Source organism: Berghia stephanieae, chromosome 12 (assembly GCF_034508935.2).
Source record: "Berghia stephanieae isolate SIO BIC M18660-M18661 chromosome 12, UCSD_Bste_1.3, whole genome shotgun sequence".
NCBI classification, from domain to species: domain Eukaryota; kingdom Metazoa; phylum Mollusca; class Gastropoda; order Nudibranchia; family Aeolidiidae; genus Berghia; species Berghia stephanieae.
The window spans coordinates 21,433,815-21,458,820 of record NC_088371.1 but is presented as its reverse complement, the minus strand read 5'-3'; the positions used below and the strand labels follow the sequence as shown (position 1 = coordinate 21,458,820).

The 25,006-nt window shown below is 34.2% G+C and overlaps 1 protein-coding gene across 4 annotated transcripts in view; it reads right to left on the bottom strand.

Moving 5' to 3' along the window:
* Positions 1 to 25,006, bottom strand: part of LOC144958242 (endoplasmic reticulum aminopeptidase 1-like) — a 96,268-nt gene that overhangs the window by 5,657 nt on the left and 65,605 nt on the right. For all 4 annotated transcript variants that reach the window (XM_078890081.1, XM_078890079.1, XM_078890080.1 and 1 more), the window contains 11 exons: positions 22,180 to 22,334; positions 20,488 to 20,601; positions 17,259 to 17,390; positions 13,243 to 13,374; positions 10,891 to 11,036; positions 9,784 to 9,866; positions 7,599 to 7,732; positions 5,308 to 5,363; positions 3,744 to 3,891; positions 2,410 to 2,483; positions 109 to 384 (listed from right to left, as the gene is read on the bottom strand). In XM_078890081.1, the coding sequence (XP_078746207.1) occupies positions 109 to 384; positions 2,410 to 2,483; positions 3,744 to 3,891; positions 5,308 to 5,363; positions 7,599 to 7,732; positions 9,784 to 9,866; positions 10,891 to 11,036; positions 13,243 to 13,374; positions 17,259 to 17,390; positions 20,488 to 20,601; positions 22,180 to 22,334 (1,450 nt within the window). The remainder of the gene's footprint in view (positions 1 to 108; positions 385 to 2,409; positions 2,484 to 3,743; positions 3,892 to 5,307; positions 5,364 to 7,598; positions 7,733 to 9,783; positions 9,867 to 10,890; positions 11,037 to 13,242; positions 13,375 to 17,258; positions 17,391 to 20,487; positions 20,602 to 22,179; positions 22,335 to 25,006) is intronic.

The window sequence follows — 25,006 nt, the reverse complement described above, 5'->3', positions numbered from 1 at the left end:
AAATAATATAACATTATGAATTTATCTCGCCCCTGGCTCCAATCAAATTATTACAAGACAAGAAGACTCCATACAGTTGAGTCGCCGACATTACCAGTCAATACTTACATTTGAAGTACTCTGGAATCTTGGGAGAAGGATAAGGCCAGGAGCAATGATTGTTTGTCAGCGGGAACAATGCTGGTTATGAATCTCTCGTAGACCTTATCCCAGTCCGATTTGGTGCCATATTTGATCCCTATGTTGTAGATTATAGGACGAAGGTAGTTGTTGAGCTCAACATCTTCATTGGCCAGCCATTTCTCAAACAACTTCCTAGCTTCATTTATCACTGGCTCATAGTCGTACCCAGCACCAAGACTGAGTATCTTGGTCCGCAATTCTCTGATTGGAAATTCAAATGAATATAATGAGACCAATCTACTATATTATAGACACCTATCTCCTTTGCAAGAAATGAACAATATATGAATATCGATGAAGAATAAAATACTGAGAATGGAATGTTTTGCGCTCAAAACCCTTCTTCAGCCAACAACAAAAACAATAAAAACAATACATCAAGTTACATCAAGACAGATGGTAGAAAAGCAATCGCACTTCTTGTTGGCAAGTTTTGACATTTCGAGATCGCACAATCCTGCAAGACTCACCAAATACTTTTCAGTGGTCTGTCTCATGTGACCAACCTCCATAATACAGTATTAAATAGAAATTGTATGTTATAGAAGGTCTCATGTCACCAACCTCCATAATACAGTATTAAATAGAAATTGTATGTTATAGAAGGTCTCATGTTACCAACCTCCATAATACAGTATTAAATAGAAATTGTATGTTATGGAAGGTCTCATGTCACCAACCTCCATAATACAGTATTAAATAGAAATTGTATGTTATAGAAAGTCTCATGTCACCAACCTCCATAATACAGTATTAAATAGAAATTGTATGTTATAGAATGTCTCATGTCACCAACCTCCATAATACAGTATTAAATAGAAATTGTATGTTATAGAAGGTCTCATGTCACCAATCTCCATAATACAGTATTAAATAGAAATTGTATGTTATAGACGGTCTCATGTCACCAATCTCCATAATACAGTATTAAATAGAAATTGTATGTTATAGAAGGTCTCATGTCACCAACCTCCATAATACAGTATTAAATAGAAATTGTATGTTATAGAAAGTCTCATGTCACCAACCTCCATAATACAGTATTAAATAGAAATTGTATGTTATAGAAAGTCTCATGTCACCAACCTCCATAATACAGTATTAAATAGAAATCGTATGTTATAGACGGTCTTATGTCACCAACCTCCATAATACAGTATTAAATCGAAATTGTATGTTATGGAAGGTCTCATGTCACCAACCTCCATAATACAGTATTAAATAGAAATTGTATGTTATAGAAGGTCTCATGTCACCAACCTCCATAATACAGTATTAAATAGAAATTGTATGTTATAGAAGGTCTCATGTATATATGTATATATGAGTGTTGGTGGGTACTTGTAGGTATGAGAGTGCTCGATAACGTTGGTTAGAGCTAATATAAAATATAAATGGAGTCGCTCACTTATTTATGGCCGAAACACATGTCACTGTGACCTCCACGTCGTCAGTCAGCATGTCCATAGTATGATTTTATTCCATTCGGTGATTAGCGTTGTTGTGGTCATTAGTTCTGATCTTTTCTTTAAGGTGTTGTTGTTGTTTCTGTGGTTGTGTAATGGTATTTCCAGTTTCTCTGTCAGGCAGGGGTTGCATTTCTAGCACCGCATCTGTCGGGGCTGCCAACACAACAGCACTAATCACCGCTAAACAACGGAAGGTTTCTTATACTACTCCTAGTCCAGTCAATCAAGCTTCCATCGCTATCATCTCCTCCTCCTCCTCCGTCATCTTCTCCGTTTACAGGCAATTTATACTTATGGATTAAATCCAAGCATTCAGTTTCCACAGTTATTTAAAATGCAAACAGTTTAAAACCAATAAATAAATAGGATGTCAAGGCCACCCCAGCACACTTAGTTGCGTTAATCTTCATCATATGAAGCTGAAACTATTTTGGATCGGATTGGATTCGCCTTCTTCTTCTTCTTCCTCTTCTTCTTCTTCTTCTTCTTCTTCTTCTTCTTCTTTTTCCTCTTCTTTTTCCTCTTTTTCTTCTTCTTCTTCTTCTTCTTCTTCTTCTTCTTCTTCTTCTTCTTCTTCTCCTCCTCTTTCTTCTTCTTTTTTGTCTTCTTCTGTATTTCCTTATCTTCTTGCTTAATTCCATGGCAATTAGTGCTGTCAGGTTGACACCTATTATCTATGAGAAAATAATATGTCTAAACCAAAATAAATCAAAGAGTCCCTTAAAATTTGAATTGAACCAGTTTTAAAGATACTTACTTTTCTTGGAAAGATCCAGTATCATTCCATCCAACACTATTTAGTAATGGTGTAGCCAAATGAATTATGTAAGTCTTGGGGAAGGCGAGGGGAAAGGGGAGGGGGGGGATGAGGGACGGAGGAGAAAATAAAATTAATAATAATAATAAAATTTTGCATGTATCATCAGGTGAGATGGCAAAGGAGGACCCCAAATTCCAACTCCTATTATTTCCTCGAGTACAAACATGACATCTTATTGCTCAATTTCATTGCATTATGACTGGCATGAAATTAAAAAAAAAAAAATAAACAAACAAATAGCTGTCCCAAATGATGCGCTTGAAATAAACCCCAGAACTACAGGGGTGTCACAAAACCAGATGCAGCTGAAGCAGCCATTTTGCCAAAGCAGAAGCATACCGAAACCCGTTCTACGAGCATACCATCTAGGACTGGTATCACTCACCAAAGACCCTAATCTCGGCAAGCACTAGTGAATCTTTTAAACCTGCTCTTTCGGCTCTTAATTAAAGTTTTTTGTTTTTTCGGAGAATACTGGACATCTTCAGAATTATATTATGGAGGTTGGTCACATGAGACAGACCACTGAAAAGTATTTGGTGAGTCTTGTAGGATTGTGCGATCTCGAAATGTCAAAACTTGCCAACAAACTGTCTTGATGTAACATGATGTATTAATGTTTTTATTCCTTCATAATTGAGATCGTCTGAAGAAAACGTATACAAATACAGACAGACAGACACCTAGGTTCAGTCTTCTCTCTACATACACATCTCATGGGATTTTTTTTTTTGATGTACAGAATTATATTCCAGTTTCTTTTCATCAAGATTTCCATTTATCAGTTATAATTACGGTTACACCTGTCCAATATGAAATGCAAAATTGTATATACGAGTTAAAAACTGGGTTTTTTTTCTGATGAACTGTGGGGGAATGGAAAAAACCTCTCACAAAACGTCTGATCACATTTCAGACAAAAATGTAACAGCATACAACAGAAAGATGATTTACACGGAAAAAAAAATATAATCTCCCAAAACTATACATTTGACTGTTTCCCTCCCAGTCAAGGACTCCAGCCAGGGCCAGGACGAAACTAAGTAATCTCATTCCAAGACAAAGACAGAAAGCAATTTTGAAAACGTATATAGAGGGATAGAAGACACAGCAAGTGACCTCCTGTCCACAATGGGAGATCAGAAAACCCCACACAGTGAAAAAACATATATAATCTAAAAGAAAATTGGCATAGTATAATCCATATTTATATTACATGTATATTATATTAAATCAGATTATAGATTTTTTGATATAAATACTTCAAATACCTTGAAATCATCGTAGGATTCATGTAGATAGAGTCTTTTTCTCAAAAATAAGAAGTGTTCCGACGCAGATTTCCAAACAAATGAATCTTCCTCTTTCACCAGATATTTACAAAGGTCAAGAACCACAGAATAATCGATTCGGCCAGACCTTGCAGAGATTATAAAGAAATAAAAAAATAAATAACAAACAAATATATATACAGTCTACTCCGGATAATCGCAACAGCTGGGGATCAGCAAAAATGTTGCGATTAACCGAAGTTGCAATTAACCGAAGTTGAATGTCCTGTCTACTATTACTACACAAATAAGGTAAATTCAAACCAGATATTGTAAATATTGTTCTTAGTCCATCACAGAATGAGCAATATGATTGAGATAAAAACTATATGGCAGTCCTTTTTAGATTTTGTTAAGCAAAAGCAGCTTTGATGCAAGTCGACGTCTTATTCAGATTGGATTCACTTTCACTCTTTTGTTCATTTGTAAGAGTCAAAGAGATTAGCTGTGATGTGATAGAGCTCTCAAAAACTCGTTGGTCACAATGCACAGTCAATCCCGAAACAAAGGATATCGCTCAGTCTCTCCTAACAGCTGTCATTGTCTACCTGTTGTCCAGATAATGCCCAGCCCCCTCGCCTCCTATTTAATGGCCACAGATGACATCACAAACCCATACTGCAAAGTCCTGCCTTCCTTTGTCTCTAATAGACACTATTGTACCATTAAATCACGCTGACTCTCAATTCTTTAACCTGTCATGATTTCACCCATGATGAAATTGATATTTTGTTTGATTGATTTCCTGAATTTACCCATTTTGAGGTCGAAAATTTGTTGCGATTAACCGAAGTTTGTTGCAATTAACCAAAGACTTTTATATAGAATTAATTCCATTCTTTGGGAAATGTTGCGATTAACCGAAAGTTGCGATTAACCAAGTTGCGATTATCCGGAGTGGACTAAATATATATATATCTTTGAACACCTTTGGTGGATATTTTGCTATATAAATGCTTTACTTTTTTTGGCTTTTTTTTCATAAGCTTTTATACATATACTGGGAATACAGGGAGTTGTTGAGGGTGGAATCTACTTTGGCGATGGTTAAGTGGGGCATGCGGTGTTCAGAGACCAACAATTTCAGCTATGGTGGCATGTGCTTGGTCACTACGATGCCCATATCATAACAAAACACTGTTTTGGCATAACTATTGATCTATGCTTGTTACTGTACCATCACTGAAATTGTAGTACATCCACCCATACATACAAACATTCACATACACACATCCACACACACACACGCACACATAAACACACACACACACACTAACATACCATTTTGAAAATGTAGGCCACATATGAGGAATGGATACTAAGCGTTTAGGGAAAATACTCACAACATATTCCAGCCAGATATTCCAACACAAAAAACTATGAGTAGTCTTAAACGGTTCTAGTCTGATTGCTATATATTTATTGAGAACTTATCATTCAAATGGCTGTCTGAAAACAATAACAAAGAGCTGAGTGATGTCAATTTCATTCCCTCTATACTTACTGAGCCATGGTGAATGCATCATCAACCAAGGTCAAGCGGTCCATCGCACTAAAGACCTGGACAATACAGGATGCAAAAGAATGATTATAATTTTATTATAATATATTAGACAAATTGGAGTTTTAGTAACACTAAGGCTATGTGGTCTAGTGGTATGACACTCGTTTTCGGATCGGAGGGTCCTGGGTTCGAGCCTCACTTGGTGCATAGTTGAGTCCTTGGAAAAGGCTCTTTACTCACATTCTCTCACCGTACTCAGGTGTAAAATGAGTACCTGGCCGTTAACAGCGTTGACTCTGTCCGAAAAAATTGTAATATCGCCTAACAAGCGTCATGTCTCGTTCTACATGTTGCATGTTGCTGTTGGCCAGGGACCCCTTTGTAAAGTGCTTTGAGCATGTTTAGTGGATATTGCGCTATATAAAAGCTGAAGTTAAAAAAAAATAAAAATTTTAAGGCTCCGAAACCACAGGAACAATCGTCACCAAATATTGCATGGTGTTTACAACTGATATGAAGATGGTTTGCGTGTATTGTGAAATTAATTAGACATCATGACAATTTTATTAAAAAATCAAATTTGTTTCGTCAAATCCCACTGAAAACATACGCCATTATTTTCAGTGTGTCAACCTTTCAGTTAGTGAGTATGACGATGATGTGGGAGGACTTGTTTTTGATACCGTACCAGTTAGTGGTTCCTTTCACTATTTTGAATACAATCAATTTCTTAAAATCTTAGGAACCCATTTTCCAAATGAATTGTACCATAAGTGAGCAAAAAATATAAGATAATAAATCAGGAAAATATCTGTCCATGCTCAAATAAAAAGCACTGTGGAGTTAACCTACGAAGTCGAAATATGTATCGTCTATTAAGACAGTAGATATTGAGTTCAAATTTTATTCAACACTTAAATCTTAAATTTTGAGCTGATCAACTTACCATCATGTTCATTGAACGGACAGCTGTGCTTGCTCTTTACAAAGTGTTATTTGTAAGTAGGAAAGTATAGACAAGATGTGATTACTTCCTGAAGCTGACAGGAAAGTATAGACAAGATGAGATTACTGCCTGCAGCTTACAGGAAAATATAGACAAGATGTGATTACTGCCTGCAGCTGACAGGAAAATATAGACAAGATATGATTACTGCCTGTAGCTGACAGGAAAGTATAGACAAGATGTGATTAATGCCTGCAGCTGACAGGAAAGTATAGACAAGATGAGATTACTGCCTGCAGCTGACAGGAAAGTATAGACAAGATGTGATTATTGCCTGCAGCTGACAGGAAAGTATAGACAAGATGTGATTACTGCCTGCAGCTGACAGGAAAGTATAGACAAGATGTGATTACTGCCTGCAGCTGACAGGAAAGTATAGACAAGATGAGATTACTGCCTGCCGCTGACAGGAAAGTATAGACAAGATGTGATTACTGCCTGCAGCTGACAGGAAAGTATAGACAAGATGTGATTACTGCCTGCAGCTGACAGGAAAGTATAGACAAGATGTGATTATTGCCTGCAGCTGACAGGAAAGTATAGACAAGATGAGATTACTGCCTGCAGCTGACAGGAAAGTATAGACAAGATGTGATTACTGCCTGCAGCTGACAGGAAAGTATAGACAAGATGTGATTACTGCCTGTAGCTGACAGGAAAATATAGACAAGATGTGATTACTGCCTGCAGCTGACAGGAAAGTATAGACAAGATGTGATTACTGCCTGCAGATGACAGGAAAGTATAGACAAGATGTGATTACTGCACGATTGTTCATGAGGAGAGATGGGAATAAGTCATGTAAGTCATTGTCATCACCGTCATCTTCTTCTATGTCATCATAATCATTGTCACGACTGTCCCATCCTCGTCGCCACTGTTATGTACCAACCGCAGTACATAAAATAACTGACAGGGAAGAAGCTCCTTGGTTGCCAATCATCAAGTAATTATTTATTCAAGCATTTTAAATCATAATATATCACAGACTTAGTAATATTAAACATGCAGTATAGAAATATACATAAACAGAAATATACGTTATGTATTATAACATCAATGCACAAGTGGAGTTAACTAATGATACAAATGTAATGTATTCTATTAATATATTTAATTGTGACATTATTTAGAAATAACTAAATGTAATTAAGTGTATTATTCATGGAAGTAAATTATTAGTTATTGCAAAGGGCAATAACTCAATAATAACAATACACCATAACAATCATCATCTATGTCATCTACATCATCATCGATGACATTCTCATCACTAAATACTCACTTTATGATCTTTCAGTAATTGTTGGGTAATTGCCTTCCACCCAGCAGGGTCATAGTTCACTCGATAAAATCCCTCCCCGTCAGAATTTCCTTTGATCCACAGAGTAGAAGAGGACGAGGGTAGATGAATGGTAACTGTGCAAAGATGTAGAATTCAAAACGTTACGACAAAGATAAAAATTCGGCCCATTATAGAGGCACCGTGGCTCAGTGGTATGGTCTTTGCTTCCTACCCGAAAGGTACCGAGTTCAATCACCCGCCGCTGCATTGTGTGGCCTTGAGCAAGTCACACCGCCCTAGCTCACTTTGCGGCGCTGCTCTGCGGCTTACGCCTGGGTTATTCCAGTCTTCCCTTGGAATAGACACTAAAGACAAATTTCCCCTTGGGGATGAATAAAGGGAATTTTTTTTTTTTTAAATTTATTAGCTTGATCAAAGTGACTAGTGTAAGAAAAAATCTGAAAAAGTGTTGTTTGTTTGTTTTTAAGGGTTTTACGGCGCTTGCGACATATTTAGGTCATATCAGTGACAGGAAAAGGAAGAAAATGGGACAAAAAAAGTTACAGATTTACAATTAAAAGCGCATGATTGAGCCCCCATCGCCGCAAGATTTTTATTCTCTATTTGTCTTCTGGCACTTTCCTACTCACTTCATTTCTTTGTATAAGAAAAGTAAGACAAAGGGAGATGGCACAATTAGGGAACAGATGTAGATTCCAATAGCATACTATCATTGTGCATGGTTTGAGATCACCTAACAAGTCTCATCCTGACACAAGCACAGGTCCACACTGAGTACTTTTAGTGGATATTCATCATCATCATCATTGCCTTTTTCACCCTGGGTCAGGGTATAGGCCACAGGCAAACAGTTTCCATCCTTCTCTATCCCGAGCTAACTTTTTTTTATATCTCATTCCAGGTCTTACCACTTCTCTGTATATCAGATTCTTTAATTCTTCTCCATGTTCCTCGTGGCCTTCCCCTTGATCTTCTGCCCTGAGGGTTCCAGTCCAATATGAATCCCGTCCCTCTCCCTGAATATAAAATCTTCTCCCCAGACTTGAGGTGTCTCTGTCCGGATTGTATCCAGTGGGTTTCGCTCACTCCAAGTATATGCAGAAACGCAGGCAGACAAACCAAATCCTTTTATTTTAGTGGATATTGCTCTATATAAAAGCTCTTTTTTTGTCATTGAGGGACATGATCAAATTGTGATTCTACTGCATCTTTGATTCAAGAGGATTGCAAAGAAAACTTGATCTTTGTTTGTTTTTAAAGGTTTTATACAGTAGAGCGCTTGCGACACATTTAGGACATTTCAGCACCAGTAAAAAGACAGAAAATGGGAGAGTCGAAAAAGTTTAGATTTATTAAAAACACACGAGAATAAGTAAGTTTCAAGTTGGGAAGAGATGTAGATTCCAAGAGTGCACTATCAGTGTACTTAGTTTGAGATCACATAAAAGCCTCATCCAGACACAAAGAAAAGAACCCCATCAAGAGGAATACACTCAAATGCTTACAAAACATGAAATAAAAAAAATAAAATAAAAAAATTACAGTACATAACAGAGAGATAATTAAAAATAAAATAAAATCCAAAACTAATACCATACATTTGGTTGTTTTCCTCTTAGCCAAGGACTCCATCAAGGGCGAGGACAAAACCAAGTATTCCAATTCCAAAACAGAGACAGAAAGCAATTCAGAAAACAGATATAGGGGGAATAGGAGACAAAGCAAGTGACCTCCTGACCGACATAAGAGTTCAAACGACCCCCCCCCCCACTTCCCCACCCCCATCCCCTTCCAAGAAATCACCACCTATCTTCTTCAAGTCTGTGCCAGACATCGGTGATCATGGTACACCATTCATCTCTCTGATCAGATAACCCCAGAAAACTAATATTACTCTTCTCTTTCATTGTCACCCAGCTGTTCAAACTATTCAAATATGTTTTTCTTGGTCTACCTTTACTCTTTCCTGTGAGAGCAAGATGTTCAATACATTTATGTCGATTTAGGTGTCCTAAAAATTGCATTTGTCTTTTTCTTATTGTACGAATTAATAGCCTTTTAGTTTCAGCTTGCTCTAATACTTCTTCACTAGTTTTCTTCTCTGTCCACCTATAGCTACGACAACTAAAAAGATGTTCAATATTACTCAATCACAAAGACTTACTATCTCCTTTTTCCATCCACACCATCCTAGTGTTCTCGGGATTGTCAGATAATTTGTACTTGAATGGAATGTACCACAAGTATCTGGAATAAATAATACACACGAGTATAAAATCAATAGGGAATTTCAAATACAAAATGAGTAAAAGCAGCAAAATAACTAAGGTCTTTACGCTTCAATGCGCAATATCCACAAACATGCTCAAAGTGCTTTACAAGGGGTCCCAAGCCAAACAGCAACACTTAACATGTTGGTCATGACATGACGCATGTTAGGTGATATTACAATTTTTCCGACAGAGACAAAGCTATTAACGGCCAGGTATTCATTTTACACCTGAGTACAATGAGACAATGTGAGTAAAGAGCCTTTTCCAAGGACTCAATTATCTGCAGCTCAGAGCGGGACTCAAACCCAGGACCTTCAGACCACATAGCCGCACTTACCACCAGATAAATAGAGTAAAAAGAAGTAGAGTTGAGTATTCAATTCAATCAGTAAAAAGGAAGAAAATGGGACCGTAAAAAGTTCTAGAATTACAATTAAAGTCCGACCCAAGAGAAAGTAAGACAAAACGGAATTGGTTCAAATAGGAAACAGATGTAGATTCCAAGAGCACACTATCAGTGTGCTTAGTTTGAGATCACCTAAAAGTCTCATCCTGACATAAGCACAGGTCCCCACTAAGAGAAACACACTCAAATGTTTACAAATCATATATATGTAAAACAATAATAATACAATGTAAAATGGAGAGATGATTTACAAAAAAAATATATCATATCCCAAAACTATTAACTATACATTTGACTGTTTCCCTCCCAGCTAGGGTATTCGGCCAGGGCCACGACAAAACCAAATAATCTCATTCCAAGACAAAGACAGAAAGCATGTTGGAAAACAGATATAGAGGCACAGAAGATATAGTAAGTGCCTCCCTGCCCGCTCTGGGAGGCCAAGAACCCCACCCAGCACAATTTATTAAAACTTTTCCAAATTCTTCACGCTTAAGTACCATTTAAACAATGCAAATAGAGTTAGAACACCCAACTGAAAGTAGTCACACCCATCTCTCCTCCCCCATAAAGAAAAAAGAAAAATACTTACGACGAAGAGTCATTGTTCATGAGAAACCTTTCTTGTGTCACTTTGATGATATCGTTGTCCCTCGTCAGTGTAACAACGGGGTAGCCCATCTGTTTTGTCCAGGTGTCCATGATTTTTGACACCTTAAGAGTTCCCAAGTCACTAAACTGTCAAACAAAAGAAAATAAAAATAAATAAATAGACAAATGCACAAACAAACAAACAATTAAATACAAAAATAGGTAACTAAATGAATGAATGAATGTTTGTTTGTTTTTAAGGGTTTTACAGCGCTTGCAAAACATTTGGTCTTGACACATCTCGACTACTGCAATCTATTGCTCGCTGGTCTCCCTAATAATAATAATAATAATAATAATAATAATAATAATAATAATAATAATAATAATAATAATAATAATAATGAAATTTATTTATATTGCACCCACTCCTCTATACAATAAAGCTCTAGACGCATAACAATAACTTCAATCCATTCAAATTTCTCTCTCTCTCTCTCTCTCTCTCTCTCTCTCTCTCTCTCTCTCTCTCTCTCTCTCTCTCTCAAAATTGTGCGGCTAGGTTAGTCCTGGGAAAATCTCATTACGATGATACAAAGAATTTGCTTCGAAGCATCCACTGGCTGCCCGTCCAGGTTAGAATTGAATACAAAATACCCCATATCTGCTTTGGTGTATTTGAGTCTTCTGTCCCCCTTTACATTCAACACTTACTCCAACCATACGTACCCCTGAGAAATCTTAGATCCCACGATTTAAAATTGTTAGCATCTCCTAAAACTAAACTTAAATACTTTGGCGATATGTCTCTAATGAAATTCCGACCCACGGTTTGGAATGATCTCTCTAAATCTGTGAGATTTTCGAGCTCAATAGACATTTTTCTAAAAACCTGAAAACATATCTTTTCAGAAAATATTTACTTAATTGAATTTTAAATGTATTGCATGTGACTTTTGAATTGATGATGTTTAGCTATTAATGTTTTGCTATTGAATGATTGGACTTACAATATTATTGTTACCTGTGTAAACCATACCCGTATACGAAAGGCGCTATAGAAATTATTAATATCAGCACTGGGAAAAAGGAAGAAAATTGGATAGTAAAAACATTCTAGGATGTACAATTTAAAGGACTTGAGGAAAAAGTAAGACAAGGGGAAATTGTTCAAATAGGGAACAGATGTAGATTCCAAGAGCACACAATGTATCAAGGTATTTAGTTTGAGATCACCTAAAAGTCTTAACCAGACATCAACACAAGTCCCCAATAAGAGGAATACATTCAAATGTTTACAATTCATATGTTAAGAATAATAAAAAAAAATAACAGTACATAAGAGAGAGATGATTTACATGGAAAAAATATCATCTCCAAAAACTATAACTATACATTCGACTGTTTCCCTCTCAGTCAGCCAAGGACTACGGCCAGGGTAAAAAAAAACTAATTAATCTCATTCCAAGACAAAGACAGAAAGCTATTGGAAAACAGATACAGGTGGGGGATAATAATATAATAATATATATACTTTATTCATCCAAAAAAAAAAAAATGGAAATTCGTTTACAGACGTGGAATGCACAAAAATGTATAAAACACAAAAGTTGAGAATCTATGGTGACAATGTATACATATATATATATATAATATATATATATATTATATATATATATATATATATATATATATATATATATATATATATAATATATATGCAATGTAAAAATATACAACCAAGAACCAATAGCAACACCAAGAAGATAGAAGACACAGCAAAAACTTCCCTGCCCGCTGTGGGAGGTCGGGAACCCCAGTCAGTCACAGTCACAAGAAATAAATAACAGTTCAAAATCACTGTCTTTGCATCAACTTTCATTTTCATTAAGTTTTAATAATAATAATAATAATAATTAATAATAATAATAATAATAATAATAAATAATAATTAATAATAATAATAATAATAATAATAATAATAAATAATAATATAATAATAATAATAATAATAAAATAATAATAATAATAATAATAATAATAATAATAATAATAATAATAATAATAACAATAATAATAAGAATCTTTATTGTCCAAATTAAAGGCAATTCATGTGAGGTAAACAATGCTCAGTTTGGTTCATGGTATGAACATCAACACGTTTACATTACAGACACAGACATACACGAACATACACGCTTGCACATTGTTTCTACACATGTATACAAAAGAAATGCTCATGCATTCCTGAAAGCGGAGCCAAAATTTCTTAATTCTACGAATTTTTCGTAACAGTTGACAGGTCTGGATTGTAAACCATTTAGCCTTGCCACTGTGCTGCTCTCACTCTCACCTTTTCAAAAGCCTCCCACAGGTCTTTTGTCTCGGCATTTTGGTAGGAGTGTTTTACCAGGTAGTATTTGAGACCTTGGTGGAATTCATTACTTCCAATGGCACCCCTCAACATTGCAATGAGGCAGGCCCCCTGGGGATTAATGATAAATCAATATAATACTAAGTTATATTAATGATAATAATAATAATAATAATAATAATAATAATAATAATAATAATAATAATAATAATAATAATAATAATAATAATAATACTGATGATGATGATGATGATGCTGATGATGATGATGATGATGATGATGATAATAATAATGACGATGATAATAATAGTAATGATGATAATAATTATAATAATAATAATGATGATGATGATGATGATGTTGACGATGATGATGATTTTGTTTGTTTGTTTGTTTGTTGCTTTAGGTCTCTTCCAACACAATTGAGGTTATATGAGAGACCGCTGAAACAAAAAAACAAGCAATCTAACAAAAATAGTACAAATGTAAATCAAAATCATAACCTAAAGATATCATAAGCTAAATTATAAATAACCAAGAACAAACAGGCAGAAGATTTACAGGAAAAAAAATATCCCCTGTCAAAAATACAATCACAAACCAAAGAAGCAGGATAGGCTAGTAAAGAGAAGAAGAAACGACATCACTATCGGATCGTACACCCATGCGAACATCATAGGTATATGATTCAAGGGTGATGCTCCCATCCAACCACCCGCCCGATGATGATGCTGATGATGATAATTATAATAATAAAAATAATATTAGTAATATATCTTTATGGTCCTCAAAATAGTGGCAATTTGTCATTTGGTTACACGTGTTATTACAACATTATGAAGAACATATCTTACATGATATATTGACACATATATGTATTTTATATATATATATATAATATATATATATATATATATATATATATATATATATATATACATGTATGTGTCTATATATATGCACATAAATAGCATTATAGTCATCGTCATCAACAACAGCAACATCATCATCAGCAGTAGCATCATCATCAAACAACCTTCTTTAATATTTCCATCACCATCCTTCTCTTTCACCATTCCTCATATCACCAATCTCAAATAACACAAATAACACATCAATAACAAAAGTCCAAATGCCTCCAAAGATATACTGTGAATAGGCGTCACAAAACAGTTTCTATGATTATTTTCATGATAAAAATTGATTTTATTGTCAAAAAGTGAAATAGAGGTAGAAATTAAAAGAAGAGGAGATGGAAATGACTGGGCCACACCTTCAGAAGAACTGCAACAAATGTTACCAGGCAGTGCGGCTATGTGGTCTTGTGGTATGACACTCGCTTTTGGATCGGTCCTGGGTTCGAGCCTTGCTCGGCGCATAGTTGAGCCCTTGGAAAAGGCTCTTTACTCACATTCTCCTACCGTACTCAGGTGTAAAATGAGTACCTGTCCGAAAAAAAATATGTAATATCGCCTAAAAGGTGTCATGTCCCGTCCAAAATGTTAAATGTTGCTGTTGACCAGGGACTCCTTGTAAAGCGCTTTGAACACATTTAGTGGATATTGCGCTATATTAATAGCTCGTAGGGAACGAGGTAGAGGGGGCGGCCTAGAAACAGCTGGAGGAGGGCATTGATGGAGGATCTAAAATCTGAAGGCTTAACTCACTCAATCCTAGAGATTTTTCCTACTTTTCAAATTTAGAAATAAGTGTATGAGCATGTGCCTAGATAGTTTTATTCAACTGCCATTAACATGTAAAAATTAAAAAAACATTTAGCTTTGATACTACGCCTATAATTTGTCCCAGAAAAATGCCAGAAATAGGCATTGGGTTAAAAGTAACCCGGGTAAACTACGGATATAGTCGGTGTTAGGGTCGAGTGAGTTAAGATGGAGAGAGTCTGAGAAGATGGCACAAAACTGGACAAGATGGAAGGGATTCGTCGATGGCCTATGCTCTGGCTGGAGTAAAGGGTTTAAATAAGTTAGTAAGTATTTGATGCTAAAAATTGATTATGATTTGTGCGGCTATGTGGTCTAGTGGTATGACACTCACTTTCGGATGGGAAGGTCCTGGGTTCAAGCCTCACGCTCGGCGCATAGTTGAGTACTTGGAAAAGGCTCTTTACTCACATTCTCCCACTGTACTCAGGTGTAAAATGAGTACCTGGCTGTTAACAGTGTTGTCTCTGTCCGAAAAAATTGTAATATCGCCAAACAGGCGTCATGTCCCGTCCTACATGTTAAATGTTGCTGTTGACCAAAGGACCCCTTACAAAGCGCTTTGAGCATGTTTAGTGGATATTGGGCTACATAAAAGCTCAAATTTATAAAATTTAATAGCAAAATGTGACAAATCAACACAATGCAGGCCAATACCAAGGCATCCCAATCCAAGACAAAGACAGAGCAACTCAGAAAACAGATACATGGGGATAGAAGAAAGCACAGCAAATGACCTCTTGACCAAAATGGCAGGCCAAAAGATCCAACCCAGGGTTTTGTATAGATAGTTCAAAGATGACGCCACTCAGGTCTTTGTTATTGTTTTTTTGCCATCCTTGTTTATGAGTAATGCTCACTGAACTGTATTAACCTGACTATAAACGTTAATGGATACACACAGTATTGTGTGTTGGTCCATTATACTTCCGGCTGGCAATGTTATGAGCTTCTTAGCTAAGCGCATACTATCTATAGGGAGAAGAATTCAAAATCCATAGCTCTGAATCTGATCGTTTCCAACAAAAAAAAAATAATTAAAAATTGAGCTTTATATTGCGCAATATCCACTAAATGTGCTCAAAGCGCTTATTAAGGGGTACCTGGTCAACAGCAACATTTAACATGTAGGACGGGACATGCCGCCTGTTAGGCGATATTACAATTTTTCGGACAAAGACACCGCTGTTAACGGCCAGGTACTCATTTTACACCTGAGTGCGGTGAGAGAATGAGAGTAAAGAGCCTTTTCCAAGGACTCAACTATGCGCTGAGCGCAAGGCTTGAACCCAGGACCTTCCGATCTGAAAGCGAGTGTCATACATACTTAAATTCACCTCTTAGATAATACCATGAGGAAATGGCATGATAAATGATAAAGCTGGCATGAGTAAAAAAAACCCATATATAGAGCTCAATATCCACTAAACGTGCTCACAGTGCTTTAGACCCCTTGCAAAGCACTGTGAGCACGTTGAGTGGATATTGGGCTATATACATGCTTTTTATTTACTAACAGAAACATTTAACATATAGGACAAGATATGATGCCTGTTTTCCGATACTGCAATTGTTTCCAACAGAGACAACGTTGTTAACAGCCAGGTACTCATTTAACACCTGAGTACAGTGAGAGAATGTGGGTAAAGAGACTGTTTCAAGGACTCAACTATGCGCCACTCAGAGCAGGGTTCAAACCTAGGACCTTCCAATTCGAAGGCGAGTGTCATAGACCACAAGACCACATAGCTGCACAAGTACATATACAATAAGCGGGGAGTGATGAAAAAGAGATGAATATAAAATGTTGCTTTTTTAGTATTGCAATTATTGTTTAAGAAAACTTGTATTTACAAATCAAATCAGAAGAAAGAAAAATTCATCTAAATTTTGAAAACATATATTTCATTTGTGCCTATTGATTTTTGTTCCTCTGTATAAATAAAATAAATAAATAAAATAATTAAAATTCCCTTTATTCCTCCTATAGCAAAAATTGTCTCTAGGGTCTATTCTAAGGGAAGACTGAAATAACTCAGGCATCAGCCGCAGTGCAGTGCCACAAATTGAGCTAGGGCGAGGTGACTTGCTCAAGGCCACACAGCGCAGGGGTGGGTGATCGAACACTGTATCTTTCGGGTACGAAGCAAAGACCGTACTGTTGAGCCACGCTACCCCTGAATGATGAAAAAAAAAAAAAAAAAAAAGAAGAAATGCAAAAACAAGAGAGTTATCTTAATCATGGACATGAAAATATATTACGTAACAGACCTTTAAGTATGTGATGGAGTTGAAAGCCGATATGATCTGTGCAGGATCCATTACTTTAGTTTCTATGGGATGGGAGGATTTCAGACTGTCTACCCCCATAGTCCTCCTGCCTTCGAATATCAAGTTCTCAAACTGTCAATAGAAGAGCAACATACATATAGTAATAGTAGCTTGATTAACTAAATAACATAACCCTCTCAACTCATCGGGGAAGGATGCACATATCACTCTCTCGTGTCACTTTAGGTGATGATGGGTCTGTTAGATCTGGCGAAGTGTACTTTGTGATAGACAAGCGTTCTATCTAAAGGATAGCAAAAAATTGCTATTATCTGTTTCACGTTATAGAAACTGGGATAAACTCCATGGGCCTAATAGCTCTGAAGGACTACTTACTTTTAAAAAATTTTACTTATCCATGTTGATTTATAGCTATCAAATCATAATCAGCAACTAACAAATACTACACGATCATTTAAAACAGAGATAAATAAAATAAAAACCCTTAAGCGATACCCGCTAAATGTACTCAAAGTGATTTACAAATCAAATCAAATGAAATGTTTATTTTAGGCCATTGGCCAATAGTCATAACATCTCTCTGAACAAATTATTCTAATAATTATAATAATAAAGGGATAATATGCTTTTAGTAACCGTTTATAGCTTTAAAAACAAGCAATGATGATGATGATGATGATAATAATAATAATAATAATAATAATAATAATAATAATAATAATAATAATAATAATAAATAATAATAATAATAATAATAATAATAATAATATAATAATAATAATAATAATAATAATGATAATAATATAATGATATAATAAATAATAATAATAATAATAATAATAATAATAATAATAATATAATAATAATAATAATAATAATAATAATAATAATAATAATAATAATAATAATAATAATAATAATAATAATAATAATAATAATAATAATAATAATGATAATGAATGATGATGAAGATGATGATGATGATGATGATGATGATGATGATGATGATAATGATGATGATAATGATAATAAGAATAAGAACAAGAAGAAGATGAAGAGGGGTCCCTAATCAATAGCAACACCTAACATACAGGACAAGACATGACGCCTGTTAGGCGATTTACAGAGACAACGCTTTTAACTGACTGGTACTGATTTTACACTGAAGTAAAGTTAGAAAATGTGAGTAAAGAGCCTTTCCCAAGGACTCAACTATACACCGCTCGAGACTCCAACCCAAGACCTAAGGCGAGTGTCATACCACTAACCACATAGCCATCACAATGAGATGTTCCACAAATGTCTTTATTGAGTGCACATTTGTGACCCCTCATCTCAAAAAAAAAAAAAAAAAAAGTGAGCTTTTATGTAGCGCAACATCCACTTAACATGCTCAAAGCGCTTTACAAGGGGTCCCTGTCTAACAGCAACATTTAACATTTAGGACAAGGCTTGACGCTTGTAAGGCGATATACAATTTTTCGGACAGGGACAACGCTGTTAATGGCCAGGTACTCATTTTACACCTGAGTACAGTGAGAGAATAAGAGTAAAGAGCCTTTTCTAAGGACTCAACTATGTGCACAGGACCTTCCAATCCGAAAGCAAGTGCCATACCACTAAGCACATAGCCATCACAATGAGATGTTCGACAAATGTCTTTATTGAGTGCACATTTCTGACCCCTCATCTCAAAACAGTATTATGTCGGAATGAACTCGGTGTCGGAAATCGAATTTATAGCCACAAGTATGAAACTTAAAGATAATCTCGGTTCTTTATGATGGAGCAGAATAAATATTAATTTCTCACTTTTCTAAAAATAGTTTTAACAAGATAAGTTCAAAACTAAAATTACAGCTATCAGTACATAAATGAGAGATGATTTACAAGGAAAACAAAAATATTCTCCCAAAACCATCGAGCTCTTACACACCAGCACGTAAAACACGCATTTAGCCTTTTTTTTTTTAAAGGCCTAAGATTTCTACTTTCTATTTCTCATATTTTGTTATCTTGCATGGCGTGTGTTGATGAGAGTCTGTTAAAATTTGATTTTTTCCCCCTTTTTAGAGTGATTTTTATGAAATGGTTCTTATTTCCACAGCATTCTAACATTTCAGAATTAATCTATTTGTGATTTCCAACAAGCTGCCCAAAAACTAATACATCCTACACATTTGGCTGTTTTCCTCTCAGAAAAGGACTCCGGCAAGGGCCAGAACAAAACCAAGAAATCCCATTCCAAGAAAGGACAGCAAAAAACTTTGTAAACAATATAGATAGTATACCCTTGGCAAAGAAGCTCACAACAATGCCATCTGGAAGTATAACGGACCAACAACACAAAACTCTGTGTAACCTTAAACGTTTATAGTCTGGTTAATACAGTTTTGTGAGAATTACTCATAAACGCGGATGGCAAAAAGCAATAACAAAGACCTGAGTGACGTCAACTGCATACTATCTATAGGAGAATAGAAGACACAACAAGTGACCTCCTGCCCCCCAGGGGAGGTCAAAAGACCCCATCCAGCACTTTTTATTTAAAAACTGAAAGAAACCAACAAATGACAGTGAAGCACCCCTTATTTCACATTTGTACAAATGTGAGAAAAACCTTTTGTAAATAGCGTCACAAAATAACATCGGTGGATAAGGTTTTGTATATATTCATGTTAAATCTATCCTTTTCTTTTCTTTATAATGTTCAAATTCAGATAGATAGACAGATGGATAGATGGATGGATGGTTGGATAGATGGATGGATGGACGGCTGGATGGAGGGATGATTGGATGGATGGATGGATGGATGGATGGAAGGATGGATGGATGGATGGATGGATGGATGGATGGATGGATAGATAGATAGCTAGATAGATAGATTAGCTAGCTAGCTAGCTAGCTAGCTAGATAGATAGATAGATAGATAGATAGATAGATAGATAGAATAGATAGATAGATATATAGATAGAAAGATAGATAATTAACACAAAGATAATTCATAGATAGAAAGATAGCTAGATTGATGGATGCATAGATAGATGGATTGGATGGATAGACGGATAGATAGACAGATATATAGATATAGTTAATAGATAGATAAACATAACAAAACTTGCCACATATAATGGAGATAAAGATAAAGGGAGTAAATTATTGACTCATTTAGGCACCTCTATTTATCAGTTTTTCCATATATACTTACAATTTTAAATGATGGATTCACTGTATCTCCCCCAATGGTCTGCACGTATGAAGCAAAGCCTTCGTTCAGCCACAGATCATTCCACCATTTCATGGTGACCAAGTTGCCAAACCACTGCGGATGGTAGTCAAACAATCATCATCATCATCACCATAAACATCATCATTATCATTATCATCATCATTAACAGATGCATCGTGAAAAATATATTGAAAATTTAAATATGAAGTTATGCTCAATGCCCTTCAATTATTACCAAAGCAGTCAATGTAGAACCAACTTCCATCCTGCACAGTACAAGTTGTCTTATGAGTGTCCATTCTGTACACGCTCTTAAAAAAATCAGCCACTAATTTAAACTTGAGTTGAATTGGAGAATATATGTAAATTGCCATATAAATATGAAATTTTACAAAAATTGAGACTTTATAAAAACAATATCCACTTAACGTGCTCAAAGCGCTTTGAAAAGACTCCCTGACCAACAGCAACACTTAGCATGTAGGTCCAAACAAGACGCCTGTTAGGCGATATTACCATTTTTTTCTGACAGACAACACTGTTGACGACCAGGTACTCATTCTACACCTGAGTACAGTGGGAGAATGTAAGTAAAGAGCCTTTTCCAAGGGCTCAACTATGTACCAATCAGAACGAGTCTTGAAACCAGGACCTTCCGATCCTAAAGAGAGAGTCATACTACTAGACCACATAGCCACCCAATGCTAGGGCTGGAGTGCTGCCATGATTTTGAGCTTTTTTATATAGCGCAATATCCACTAAATGTGCTCAAAGCGCTTTACAAGGGGTCCCTGGTCAACAGCAACATTTAACAAGTAGGACGGGACATGCCGCCTGTTAGGCGCTTTTTTAACAATTTTTCGGACAAAGACAACGCTGTTAACGGCCAGGTACTCATTTTACACCTGAGTACGGTGAGAGAATGTGAGTGAAGAGTCTTTTCCAAGGACTCAACTATGCACTAAGCGAGGCTCGAACCCAGGACCTTCCGATCTGAAAGCGAGTGTCATACCACTAGACCACATAGCCGCACATATATATGGTCATACATCTTCTTCATCTTCATTGTAATTCTCGTGATCGCTAGTGTCATCATCGTAGATAACTACCACCACCACCACATGCACCATCATCACCACCACCACGATTACAGCCACCACCATGATAAGCACCACCACCATCTTCATCATTATTACAACGACCACCACCACCACAACCGCCATCACCATCATTATTACAAAGATCACCACCACCACCACAACTGTCATCACCATCACCATCGTTATTACAAAGACCACCACCACCACCACAACTGTCATCACCATCACCATCGTTATTACAACAGCCACCACCAACACCATCACTATTACTACGACCACCACCACCACTAAGTTAACGCCCACCACCATCACCATCACTATTACTACGACCACCACCACCACCATCACAATTACAACCACCACCACAACCACAATTTTCTCACCTGATGAGCCAATTCATGAGCCACATACATAGCCACATTTTTCTCACCTGATGAGCCAATTCATGAGCCACATACATAGCCACATTTTTCTCACCTGATGAGCCAATTCATGAGCCACATACATAGCCACATTTTTCTCACCTGATGAGCCAATTCATGAGCCACATACATAGCCACATTTTTCTCACCTGATGAGCCAATTCATGAGCCACACCCAGAGCCACATTCCTCTTGATCGATGCCGGTGATTTGTCTTTGTCGAACAGAACCCTTTCATCGCGGTAGGTGATGAGCCCCCAGTTTTCCATGGCAAAAGCGCCAAAGTTGGGAATTGCTATCAAATCTGGTTGAGGGAATACATAGATTATTTATGGTCATTTATTGCTAATATCATTACTATTACTATTATTATTATCATTATTATTATTAATATTATCTGTATTATTATTTTTAATATTATCTGTATTATGATTATTAATATTATCTGTATTATTATTACCGTATTAATATTATCTGTATTATTATTATTATTAATATTATCTGTATTATTATTATTAATATTATCTGTATATTATTATATTATTATATTATTATTATTATTATATTATTATAATTATTATATTAATTATTATTATTATTATTATTATTATTATTATTATTTATTATTAATTTTATTATATTATTATATATATTATATATTAATATTATTTAATTATTATTAATATTATCTGTATTATATATTATATATTATCTGTATTATTATTATTATTATATTATCTGTATTATTAATTATTATTATTAATATTATCTATATTATATATTATTTAATTATTATTAATATTATCTGTATTATTTATTAATTATATTATTATTACTTATTATTATTATTATTTTATTATTATTTTTATATATTATTATTATTATTATATTATATTATTATTATTATTATTATTATTATATATTATTATTATTATTATTATTATTATTATTATTATTATTATTATTATTATTATTATTTTATTATTATTATTATTATTATTATATTATTATTATTATTATTATTATTATTATTATTATTATTATTATTATTATTATTATTATTATTATTATTATTATTATTATTATTATTATTATATATATTATTATTATTATTATTATTATTATTATTATTATATATTATTATTATTATTATATTATTATTATTATTATTATTTATTTATTATTATTATTATTATTATTATTATTATTATTATTATTTATTATTATTATTATTATTATTATTATTATTATTAATAGTATCTATTATTATTATTATATATTATTATATATTATTATAATATTATTATCATTAATATTATCTTATTATTATTATTATTATTAATATTATCTTATTATTATTATTATTTTATTATTATTTTATTATTATTATTAGTTATTATTATTTTATTATTATTATTGTTATTATTATCTTTATATATTATTAGTTATTATATTTTATTATTATTATTATTATTATTATTTTATTATTATTATTATTTTATTATTATTATTATTATTATTATTTATTATTATTATTATTATTATTATTATTATTATTATATTATTATTATTATATTATTATTATTATTATTATTATTATTATTATTATTATTATTATTATTATTATTATTATAATTATTATTATTATTATTATTATATTATTATTAATTATTATTATTATTATTATTAAATTATATTATTATTAAAATTGTTATTATTATTATTAACATTATTTTAATCATTATTATTATTATTATTATTATTATTATTATTATTATTATTATTATTATTATTATTATTATTATTATTATTATTATTATTATTATTATTATTAATTAATTATTATTATTATTATTATTATTATTATTACTACTACATTTGTGAGAAAATGTGAGTAAAGAGCCTTTTCCAAGGACTCAACTATAAGCCGCTCAGAGTGAGTGGGATTCAAACCCAGTACCTTCCGATCCGAAGGCGAATGACATACAATAATACCACATCAAAGTCAATAAAATGTTAGTAGTGATAAAATACAATAAATTTGGTATCCGAAACAGAAATAGTTGATCTGTAATATTAATATATATCAACTGCTTTCTTAGAATGAAGGATGTTAAGAATCTCATGGACAGAAAAGAAAACTAATGAAGAAGTATTAGAGCAAGCTGAAACTAAAAGGTTACAAATTCGTACAATAAGAAAAAGACTAATGCAATTTTTAGGGCATCTAAATCGACATAAATGTATTGAACATCTTGCTCTCACAGGAAAGATAGAAGGTTAAACGAGTAAAGGCAGACCAAGTAAAACATATTTGAATAGCTTGAACACCTGGGTGACAAAGAAAGAGAAGAGTAATATTAGTTTTCTGAGGTTATCTGACCAGAGAGATGAATGGCGTACCATTATCACGATGCCTGGCACAGACTTCAAGGTACTTGAAGAAGAAGAAGAAGAAGATCAACTGCTATCAGGCTGGAAAGAAGAGCTTACTTGTAATTTCAAAACCCTTGCATAATTTCTGACGCCTAGCATAAATATATAAACAAACATTAAAAAAAAAATTATGCCTTTTGCGCCACGATATCATAAGATATCGTCGCCTCGGCATTCCAACAAGATGTCTGATGTCAACACGAATCACCCATGTTGTCCAAGTGAGCAAATTGGGGGTTAATAATCTTGCTCAAGGAAAAAAACGAAAGGGCCTGAAGTGGGGTTCGAACCCGGGTCATCCGAATCACAGAGCAATGCCTTAACCACTCGGCCACTTCACCCCCCATAAACAAACATACAGAAATAAATAAATAAGAAATCAATCAAATATATTTCCAATGTAAATTGTGCAGCTATGCGGTCTTGTGGTATGACACTCGCTTTCGGATCGGAAAGGTCCTGGGTTCAAGCCTCGCTCGGCGCATAGTTGAGTCATTGGAAAAGGCTCTTTACTCATATTCTCTCACCATACTCAGGTGT